This window comes from Sylvia atricapilla, chromosome 3 (genome assembly GCF_009819655.1).
Source record: "Sylvia atricapilla isolate bSylAtr1 chromosome 3, bSylAtr1.pri, whole genome shotgun sequence".
In the NCBI taxonomy this organism is placed as follows: domain Eukaryota; kingdom Metazoa; phylum Chordata; class Aves; order Passeriformes; family Sylviidae; genus Sylvia; species Sylvia atricapilla.
Genome location: NC_089142.1, coordinates 84355341 through 84367611, shown reverse-complemented (window position 1 = coordinate 84367611; position 12271 = coordinate 84355341). Strand labels below are relative to the sequence as shown.

Genomic DNA, 12271 nt, shown 5'->3' with positions numbered 1-12271 from the left:
TATAACTGCCACTTTAATTTTTTTCTTTTGGACACAATTATAATTAAGTGGATCCTTATCAAATCTCTAAAGGCTTTCTCAACTCTTAAAGCATCTGAGGAGAAATGGTCACTTTCGTAATCATCCTCGTGGGTTTTTTTTAGAGTGATAATACCTAAATCATAGTCACAGATCATTGGATGTTTCTAAAACTCTTTAAAATTGTACTAAGATCGCTAGTTACTTGGTGAAGGCACACAGCTGCCCTGAAACAATTTGTATATTAAAAGACTAAGAAACATACTGATACTAAGTGCTTGCTTGAATTTGATTCAAGGAACATTTTAGATAGGAAGGAAAGACCTCTGTGAAGTTACCATTAGGAAAAAAGAGGAAGACAAGCAAAAGAGACAGAAATAGCAAATTGTATAGCTAATTATTTCATTCATTGTTACTTGATGGTAATTAGAAAATTTCAGTTACTGTTAATAATTGTGCTTTTATTTCCTCTTGTCTCTTGTTCTTGAAGTTTAAAGGCCATAGAAGAAGGTTTTCAGATGATTTTCTTTTTTATTATTATTTATTTTATTTTTCCTTCCAAGCAATTTCTAACAGCAATAGCATCACAGATTTTAAAAAAAAGGGCCAAAAAATAAACCCAGTAGGCATTGAACAACTTCTTCATTTCTATCTGTTTTTTTTTTTCCTTTTCTATATAGATTTTCTAGTAACAAATCATGCAAAACATTTCTTCTGTGGCCACAGAAGGCTTTGATTGAGGTAAAATGCATGCAGGCCCCTGAACATTTACTACATCCTGTGGAGCTATACTCCACGAGTTTGGTATGTCTTGTTCTGCAGGATCATTTAGCAAGTAAAGCAAAAGTGGACTCGTGAGAGTTAGAAAACCATCCACTTTCATGGAAAAGGCAGGGGAACACAAGTGACTTCAATTTATATGGCCCTGTGCTCATTATGGAATTTGTTGCCCATCTTAAGTATATTGCTAGGATGCAACCCTATTATTCAAAGTGCTGTATTTAAGATTTTTTTTTTCATAAAAATCAAATTTTATGGAAATAAAATAATATTAACTTTATGAAAAATTGAAACATAATTTAGTGGCAGTGTCTATCATCTGTGAGTTGAATGTATGCTTTATAAAGGGAGTTCACAACACTTGGTGGATCTAAGTCAGATTGTTGTATAAACTTTATCCTTCATAATGGAGAATTCCTGATTTTTTTATCTTACTGAGAAGATGAATTTGTACTTGCTGTACTTTTAAGTGACTCATCTTTGAACCTCTCTCACCCAAGTCTAAAGGGCATAATTTAAATTGAGAACAACATCTTAAAATAAACTTCAACTCTGTTTTCATGTAAAAATAGAAATGAAGTTGTTTTGGTTCTGTAGATTTTGTTTGCCTTAATAATACTTGAAAATTAATTTTCTGTCCATATCCTGAAATTGGTATTTCAGTTGTTGTAAGATTGAAGTTAATCATCCTAACAAATTTGAACATTGAGCAGAGATGTTACTGTGATTCAGCTGTCTACCAGTTTTCCAGCCGAAAATTTAATTTTCTTCACTCAGTAGCTGGCACAAACTACATCGGAATGTGACACGAAAATGGAGCAATATAAAATTAGAGTAAAATGTTTGGCCTGCAATATTCTCCAAGTGTTCTTGCAACTTCTCTAATTAACAGTCATCACTATAATAGACTATTAAATAACATATTATGTTAGGCTTTCATACTTGATTGTAAAAAATCGTTAACTATAGGTTTAGAGTTAAAAGAAATAATCATACACATGTTTAAAATAAATTGATCTTTAAAGTAAAAATTTAGGAAGTTACAATTAAATTTAACCATTAAAAGAAATAGAAATGTCTGAAGGAGTTTTAACATCCAGTGAAAGTATGTGTCCTCGATTTTGACCATCTCATTACTGGAAAGCACATGCAATCAAAAGTGATTAACTTTTCTTTGAAAACATTCTTCTCTTGGACACTTATTTTGTGTATGGAATCAGTGCATGCATATCCCCCTAAAAATATCGCTGGACTACTGATACATTTGAGCCATATAAAGGGAGGCTTCATTACAGGATCAACCATAAAATATCCAAGAATGCATTCCTTCATGTCGTAGACTTAGGTATTTGCATATTGGCCTGCTTTGTAGAATATGACTTTGAGAGTTTAATGGTTAGTAAAATTTGGTTAATTTTAAATTGATTTAATGGTTAGTAAAATCATATAATATTCTCACATTACTGTTCATTAATAGAATTTAATTTTATTATGTTGCTTTATGTCATCAGTTTGTTGCTAGCAACTGGTGCATCCTACAAGTATAGTATGCTATAATCCTAATAACAACATAATGTTGCATGAAAAAGAAAAAAAGGTAAGATTAAAATTAAGATTTTGTTGAAACTTCTGTTTCTATAAGGGAAAGCAAAAGAAATCAATTGTGTAGTTGCCCTTTCTCTAACAAAGATGTCAGTTCTTAAATGCATTTTCGTTATTAAGAGGCAGAACTAATGTTTCAGAAAAGCTCTTGTTATTCCTATGCCAAATTATATTTCTCTTTTGCAAAAAAATCTTTTGAACACTTTCTTTACAGCCATGTCTTCTAACACAACAATTTACTGAATTTGGAAGACTTTTCTTGGGCTTCTGAATTGAAAAACAGAAAAAAAAAAGGTGCTTGGTGTATTTAAGGCATTTTGACAGTTTTTAGAAAGACACCACTTTTAAAAAAAGAGAAAACTAAAGAATATTTACCTAAACTCAACCTTCTACTGCAAAAAAACATAAACTAGCTGTTAATTTGCAGGTGATGTTTGGTTTATGTCTTTCTGTTTGTAGATGATTGTCCAACTGAAAAAGGAGATCCAGGATCTGAAGGATGAGTTGGCGCTGGTGACTGGCAAACAAAGAACATCAGAGCTTTCCCAAGAAGAGCTACTTCAGTAATGTCTTACATTGTTTTCATTTTCTTCTTTTATTATTATACTTTTCATCAGTTTCTTTATTGGCATAAATATTTAAATTCATCTCAGAGTTTTAGATTTCCTTGAGTGAATAATAAAGTGGAGTTAGGTGCCAGTTTGGAATGGCAGATTTCCATGAAAAGCTCTGTGAGGCTGCTGGCTGTGTTTTTGCAGCCTCAGCATTGAGGAAGCGAAGTGAAGTAAACGCAAAGGATGGGAATGCCTGTCAAATGCCAGGCAGAAAGAAGTGTTGTATAATAAGGCAGAATGAAAAACAGTCCTTCTCAAAACTGGATATGCAATCTGGGCAGAGTTCAAAAAATATTCTTGTGCTAAGACATATCCTGCTGCAGTGTTCGTTTGACATAAACCAAAAGAAATCTCACATTTCTGATCCACAATTAATCAATGTCTTAAAAGCAAAATATTATTCTTTTTTTTTTAACTGAACAGGCTGTTGAAATATAGTATTAATTCATGTAAATATTGTAACATTCTGCAGCTTTTGGTAACAGATCAGTACAGCATATAGGAACTTTATTAATATGGTGTATTTACTGAAGTTTAAATGTTCACGATAACTGAATTCCATTTCCAGGCTTGAAAATTTGATTCTGCAGTATGGACTTACTTAATCACTGTACCTCAACTCTGTAGAGAAAGAAGTAGCTGCCTAATGTTGTTTGATTAAAATGTTGATAGTAACCAAACTGAAGCTTTGGGGATATTTAGTCTTTAATTTCTCAAGGAACTGGTCCAGAAGACAACTACCAGTGCTAACAATTTCCCCTGACACACAGGAGAGTCTGGAGACATGAGGACAAGCTGCTACCTTGAACCTTGAATTTCTGGTATAGATTGTTGTTATTAATAATGATTTATATCAGCACTTATCAGTATATTCTCCTAACCAGAAAAGTCCCTGCAGTTCCTACTGAGTTAATATGTATTTATGATCTGCCCAAACACGTGAGATTCAAATACACAAATAACATTACAGAGTAGCATTACATGTGACCAAGACTAGCCATAGAAAGAAAAGTACCTTTTTTTTTCATTATATGCAGAATTAAATGCCCTTATTAGTTAGTTTCCTTTTACTCTTCAGAAGATGACTGACTTTCAGTGATTTTATTCAGACTTATTTAAATAATCTTTATTTTGGTTTAAATAAGTGCTTTCATAACATTATTGTAAAAATCTGTCACATGAATTTTTCACTGTGGTCTTGTTTCCTGCTTACTTAGTACAGAGAAACTGGGGTTGTGGAAATCGTTTGGGTTTTCTAAGACCACAGTAACAGATTTTACTTCCTAAGATTTTTACCTTTTTGCCATGGAAATGGTAGTCTTATGAGTAGGAATGGGTTATAAATAGTACTGGATTAATGGTTGATTAAATTTTTCATTACTATTATGCAAAGGAAAACTAGAAAAGTACTATCTGCATACAATAGCATCTCGAGGCCTGGTTTCAGACAATGGGACAAAAACATGTGTCAGTAGTATGTTTTTCCTTTTTATCTATGTAGCACAATATATAGTGCATTACACTATCAGAAAAGATCATAACAAGAAATTTTGCATCCCATTACTCAAGAAAGAAGCAGGGTGGAGACTAATGAGTTTCTTCTATCTGTGTTAAGTCACATAATGAGAAATAACTTTCAAGGACCTCAGCTACATTAGGTCAAAGCAAAATTTTAAGGTTTCTGAGCTCATCATTTATTTATATTTACTCAGGCTCATGTAGCACATGTGTTCATTCTTTCAAAAATAAGTCTTTCTTGGAACAAATGCTGTGTAATTAAAATATAGAACAGCACTTAAGTACTGCTGTCTGGGATGTAATAATTTTCCCAAAGATCAATACTAAACAAGAAGGGCCTCAAACAATTAACTTCATCAGTCATCAATGCCATATAATGACATTTTTCAGGGATCATTTTCTTAATATTATTTAAAGTGAAAAAAAATTCGAAATACAGAGTTTTTTCAAACAGAGAGGCAAAGAGAGTGCCAGAGAATAACTGTCACATACATGAGTCAGACTGGCTTGCTAGCACTTTGGGCTGCAGTTGAATGGAATGTTGAAAGCTAAGTCAATCTTTTCTAGAACAATTCAAGGGAGGGAAAATATCAAATGTCAGGGTTTATGAGTTTTGCATTTGTCTATGCTCATGCAAACAGCGTTCACAGACAAACAAATGATGTGGCTCAAACACCCAAATGAAAATGTAATTAAATGATAGTATAAAAAGCTACTGCTGCAATGAAAGTATATTTTTGTGGTTTTGAACATTTATACTTTTTTAGCTTGCTTTCATATGAAAATAATATTTGTGACCATGCTGATTTACATGTCTGAGCTTGAGGTCTGTAAATGTTGTGAGCATTTATGACAATCAGCAGATAGCATCTAAGTGTTCTGTCTCCAGTTAGAGTCTATCAACACATAAATCTCTATGGCAGTTCTGTTTATTGGAACTGGCCATCTGAATTTGGAGCTACTCATTATCTGGAGAGTTTGTACACATTAAAGAACAAATATACAAGTGAGTAGTCCAAACAGAAGTATAGGCCTGGATGATGGCTGATAAAATCATAATTGACTATTACTGGAAATGTTGGGATTTACATATGGTTTTGCATCTATCATGAAACCTAAATAATATTATTTATCAGGAGCCATGCAAATCAGTTTGTTATGACAGGCAGAAGAAGAAAAGAGACATAGTATAGGTGATAATTCTTGTGCTTTATTTCAAATGGCCACCCAAGAATGATTCTTAAGGGACTAGTATTGTAGGGGATTCTTTTATTATTATTGTTTTTATTGTTGATGCTTTTTTTAAATGTCAGAGAGGAAATTCTAATTAAGGTCACTATGGATTTGAAATCCTACTTAGACATTTTTGCTTAGTTAGGATATCTTCTGTTTAAACTTAAATAAACTGTATCTCGACGTGTATATGTGTATATATATATATATATATAAATCAAGTTTATGTAGTTCTTTTCAAAATTCTTAGGCTTCGACTGAAGTCTAACTGTGGTTAATTTTATTATAAATAATTGACTAGTAAAGAAAAATGTTACAAAGGATAGTCTTATAAAAAATAGATGTGTTTTAATTATTCTTTTTCTGACTCATCATACATACTTTAACAGAGGTCACAGCAGAATTATTCTGCAGAAAATATTCTGATCCTGGGGGATTTTTTTATTCTTGATGCTGAGCACAGATGGTCAAAGGTACAAAACATGTCAGTGAAAAACTTAATGCACTGAGTCCATATTTATTTTTTGTCCCACACAACACTTTATCTCCGGCACTTTTCAGTAGAAGACACATGCTAAAATGAAACCGAATCAAGAGGAACATGTGTAGATCCAATAATTTTTTAGTCTAACACAATGCCTGTGGTACTGCATAGGCTTTTTTGCTCTCTACATATGTTGCAGGAATTAAGTGTTAGTGATTGCCCAGGAAATAAGTGTTATTAACATGTGAAAATTATATTCTGTGTATTTCTTGATTTACTAAGTCAAGAAATGACAGACATTTCTTGCAATAATGAGCTTCATTCCACTTGTTTGCATTCAGAGCATTCCAAATGAAATTAGTGGGCTACTCAATGCAGGTGGAATTGCTAAATATTTGCAGGTAACATATGAATAAGCTGATTTTCATCTTGATTGTTTCTTTCCTCAGTTAAATCAAGGAAGTCTTTGGGGATTTAAGCTGATTTTTCTTTTTTTTTCATTTAATGGAAGGGAAAAAATCTGTCAAATAGGCTTTCCTCATAATCACTACAACATCACATTAACATTCACTAGGTTTAAAACAAAATGGAAAACAAATGCTCTTGACTTTTCTTGGGAATGGTAAATTATAATGTGACGCCACTTGCCAGTTGTGTGACTAAAGCTACAGCTGTCTGGAATTCAGAATTCTATGTTTAATGGTGAACATTTGCATTACTGTGTCATATTTATTGATTTTATTTTTTGGTTATCATAAACGTTAAACATAAATTAATTCCTCTGCTCTCATTTGTTTATCTACAAAGCAAAGCTTAAAAAATTCAGCTAGACGACGTAAGTGGTTCAGAATGTAGTTCATAAAATGCTTCCAAAATCTGAATTGCTTACTTTGGATCTTACCTTCTACTTCCTCAGCAGTAAAAGGCTGATCTAAATATTTCTTTGAGCTGAAGAATTAGTTTCATATTTAAGGGAAAAAATTAAAAAAGGAGCTCTTTGAACTATTTTTAAAAAGTAGAAAATAACATCATGCATCCTAAATACAAGGAAATTGTACTCTTTCAGGCTTCTGCATTACGCTTTAGAATAGAGTTTAATTGCCTTCAAATGAATTCTTTTTGTGAATTGTATGCCAAAACTAAAGGGAAAGTCCTTTTTGTTTGAACCATTGGGATTTTTTTTTTTTAATAATATAAATGAGCTCACTAGCAATTTAGAGTCTGTGCCCAGAAAGTCAGGATTTCAAATCAAGGTCCTATGTTCCAGAGCACCCACGCTTCCAGAGCTTTTGCCAGTTGGAAATCTCTAAGAACAGGACCGGAAGTACTGGCTTAGTGCTCTAATTTATTAATAACTTTACCTTATTTCTTTCAGATACATATGTTATTGCAGACGCTTCTATTTTTTACTTCAACAGTCATATACTGTTCATCTTACTCAGGTCCTGGAGATCTCATTACTTCTGTCTTTCATTTTTTCTGTTTGAACCTTGTGGCATCTGTGTGCTATTCATAGTATTAACAATATTGCACTATTGTACAATATAGAGCTTTAACAGTTACTCAGTAAAGCTGTTGAACAAATGGCTTCCTTTACAAAGCAGAGCAAATGTTCTTATTTGCTGATGTGAGTGTTCAATTTCATTTGCAAGGTGGAAGAAGTAAAGGCATATTACCTTGCCTTTTGTCAGCACAGCTTTGCAGGCCATACATCTGTGTAGAAGTCAGCAGATTGACCAACATGAGCTGTGTAGGCAATATTCAAGAGAAAACAAGCTGCCTTAGCTATAAAGTGGTCTTAAAATGTCTCACGTTGCCTGATTTAGGATGCTATTAAATCAATGTATTTTTCTAGAGGACATTTTTTCTCCTACTTGTTATGAAATCTGTAGCAACAGCACAGAAAGTTCAGATTCCTAATGCATGCCCCCAGGCTACGTGCTTAAAGTGTAAATAATTTTCTGCGATCCTGCTTTTTGTTCCAAGGCCCTTGAAAATAGGGAAAAAATTCCTATTTAAACTGATCACCTTTTACATTGAAACTATTCAGAGATAATAAACTGTAAAGTCCTTCTTTTCAAAGGATAGCAAGTTTTTTTGAGCGTGGGAGTGGGAGGGAGGTCCTGTTTTTTAATGTTCAAAACTATACCGGTCATCTAATGTTATATGGTTTTAACAGTAATAGTGAAATAAACTCATATTAGTGAAGTGTATGGAGAAAACATAGCATAGCTTCAACTGGTTATTCAGATGTTTGAAAAAAAATCTTTTAGCCAGTTTTCAAATTCATATGATCAAAAGTGATTATAGAACCTTTTTGAATCTCTCTGAAGCGCATTGAATATTTGGTCAGCTGAGTTCTTCTGAAAGTACCACTAAATACCACTAAGTACCACTGTTTGCATTTTTCGGCACTTTAAATAATTTTTAAAAATCTCTTTCCTTTGAGCTTATACATCTAATTAATAATCAGTGATACTTTACAGATTTTTTTTTAAACTACTTCTGTCCTTTATACTGTAGGATTATCTTGGTGTTCATCCATATGAGTACATTTGGCTTTTTGAATTGCTGTTATGCATGTCCTATGTAATTTCATTTCAAGTTCTTCCTACTTTGTAGATACTTTGAGTTTTTAATTTTGATAAACTAAAGGTTAGTTTTCTCTTGCTACTTTTAGATATACTCCAGTGATTAGAACATAACTACTGTTATGGCAACAAGTATTAGCTGGCAGTGATTAGCATTCCTTTATGTGTGCGCTTTTGGGTTGTTTTTATAAACTGCTGTTGAAGAATGAAATCATCTTCTCAGAGAGCTACTTGACATGTTTCTTCTCTGCAAAAAAAATTGTATGTGTAGAATTACAGGCAGTAGTCACCTTTTTCCATCATAAGCCAGTCTTGGTCTTTTTATTCTCCAGTCCAAATCACCCCTTTTCTTACTGATAGAAAGATTTAGAGCTGTGTGTGTTTCATCATTGAAATGAATGATTTTCAGCTGTGTAGAAACTCATCTTACATCTGTTTGCCACATGGTAGCCGTCTAATTCAGAAGAATATCCTGTAATATGTAGTTGTTAGAGCATTGTATAGATTTTTTTTTAAAACTGTAGAAATCTTCCAGACTGTAAAAACATAAGACACTCAAAGACTTACTGCTCTTACTACCCTGGTCTAAGACTGCACCAAATCAATGCAGCTTATATCAGCGCTATGATAATAAAACTATTCTATGAAATGTCTACTGAAGGGATTGTACAAAGGTTTATGTAACTGCTTCCACCATTTATTTATCTCAATTAGTATTATTTCACCCAGGAGTTAGCATGCTTTTGTTAAATGAGAGGTTAAGGAGTTACTTCTGGTTATGATATACAGCATTGTCCTCCAAATATGTCAGTTATGCTGTCATGTGCACTACCTGTCAATAATGTATAACAGCTCTTCTCAGGGCAAGCTGGATGTATTCTGTGTACTTTTACCTTCTGTCATTTCATTCACAACAATGCCTAGAAATACCTTTCTTTCTTGCCCTTATCTTCTATAGCATTATTCATAAAATCCACTACTTTGAATCTCCATGGTTTTCCCATAGTGATGCACACGTGAAGCTAACTTAGCTTTAAGTTTGCTATTCTTAAATGTAATAGTCATTCTACTTCCACTTTCATATATTTTTTAGACCAATGAATTCATAAAATTTGTATAGATGTAGAATTTCTATTTTAAAAAATATATAGATATGATTAAACTTGATAATGATTTTCTGAATTAATATATTTTAATATGAATTGATACCAGTTAGGTTTCCAATAGGAAAACTATTGCAAAGTCAAGGTAAACAAACTTGTTTAATTAAAACTACCACTCTGATTACCACAAGGGCTTCATCAGCTGCCTTGTTAGCAGCCTATTTTTCATAAACTTGGGTCTTTTCTTGTGACAGAGTTCACAACTGACACACAAAATTAATTGTTATTTAAGTGAACTTAATTTTGATACATAACATACAATGTCAGTGATCAGAGGTTAAAAGGCAAATTCTCTCAGAAATGAATCATGGCACATAAAGCAAGGTCAAAACAAGTCCTTCCAAATCTGTTTTGAGACTATGCATCCTGCAAGCTATTGAGAGCTCCAAACATTAAAAACATACTCAGTTGGCTGGGAGTGCTTTTCTGATGCATTTCAGCTGTGTAATTTGAATCCTGGTTCATCCAAACAAATGACTGATTCAGAAGCAGATTTTTTTTAAAAATATAGGTACGTGTTATTTAATGAATAGGTTAAAGTAGTACAGTGCTCAGTTAATCATACTGCAGTTGTGCTATCAGAAAAATTACATAGAATCTGAAATAATATGGGTAGAAAGGTTTTGTGATCTATGAGTGGCCTAAACAGCAAGCAGTCTTCATTGAAGAAGAATTACTGAAGGGTAGAAAGTAATAGAAGAAAAATAAAGTTGATAATGTAAAAGGTGTCTCTAAGCTGCAGTTCAGTGTGTGTTTGTATTATTTTCAAAGAAAAAGATATAAAGGGGGAAAGGCTAGACTAAGAACTTAAGCGTGATTTACAGTCGCTAATGAAAGAGCATTTCCATCCCAACTGTTTATGACTGTTCTACTGTGAGTTTTCTTCCAAGCATCAGCATAAGGACTTCGGCTTGACACAGCTGGTGGTTACACATTCTGGTAACACGATTCAAATCTGCCTGGATCAGCACTGTAATACCTTTCTTTTTGTACTATGTTAATATGGCCACTATCAAAATTAGTTTTAAATTAATCTCATAAGTCACTCAATATTGTTCCCTTGACATTGGCTTAAAAACTTTTGTGCATGTGTGTAATATTTTGTTCTTTTTCTGGGGTTTGTTGTTTGCTTTTTTTCTGCTGAGCACTGGAAAAAAAGCCCTGTTCTTTGTTTACTGCTGTTTTTCACAGAAAATGAGTCTTTGTTTCATACTTCCATATTCTTCATCCATCAGAGAATTTCTGTTGGGAAAACTATTTTTTCTGATATAGCAGGGTTCTGGCAATAGGCTTCAGCACACCCTTACTCTTACTAGTGTAAGTTAGGCCTGCTGTTCTCAGGGCAGAACCTTGCAGTAGTAAAAAAAACCCAAAAATCTATTAAAAATTACCTTTGAAGGCTTCATTTACTTTGATAACATTAAATAATATTTAATTCTCTATAATTTACCTTACAAAATGCAAGACAAAAAAAAAGGGGAATAACTTTGGATGTCCATACATTATAAAAGACATCTACATATGATACTTATTTTCCTGTCATGTGAGATTAGCTGTGATCATCCATGTTCCAGTTTTGATTAACACAAATTCTGCATGGAAACATTCTTGAAAGGCTTGCTAAGCTAAAACTAATGAAGAATACATCATCTGGCTTGCTAATGTTACTAACTACAACAAATGAAAGACTATTAGTTTAATATTTGTTTATAGACAAAAATAGAGGTTTTAGTATTTCTAAAATATACTTTTAAGTTTGTTTTTTTTTTAAATACTAGTTTAATACTTTCAGTGCAAATATCTTGTGGCTAGGTACTTTCATTTCAGATTAATGGAGCCTTTTCTGATGTAACTCAGCAGCACAACAAAATTTCCTCGAATTTAAATAAATTAATTAACCATCTTATGTTAGAAGAGAACCAAATTCTGAAATACATATTCATACTGCATATTTCCACTGAGTGTGACAAGTAAGCAATTCAGTAATTTTCAATTCAGTGCTTGTACTTATCTCCATAATTAGGTTTCCACTGAATTTCAATTAAAGAGCTTTCATCATAGCTTTTTCCTATCAAGCTGACTTTGAAAGCAGAGCAGTGTGAATTCTTTCAGCTAAGTCTTTTCTAATGAGGGTCTCTCCAGTCCAGTGTGAAATAAAATTCCTGGTGTTGATCTTTAGATGATAGTACAGAGAGCATCTCTTCGTCTGGTTTTCTGCTCCAAGTGAGTGACAGGAATTCATTACAAAGTGTTTGGTGTCATTTCATT

General features: G+C 32.9%; 1 protein-coding gene across 1 annotated transcript in view; it reads left to right on the top strand.

Moving 5' to 3' along the window:
* KIF6 (kinesin family member 6) overlaps positions 1 to 12271 on the top strand; it is a 150720-nt gene that overhangs the window by 43662 nt on the left and 94787 nt on the right. The window contains 1 exon segment of the mRNA XM_066316033.1: positions 2860 to 2963. Coding sequence (XP_066172130.1) covers positions 2860 to 2963 — 104 coding nt within the window.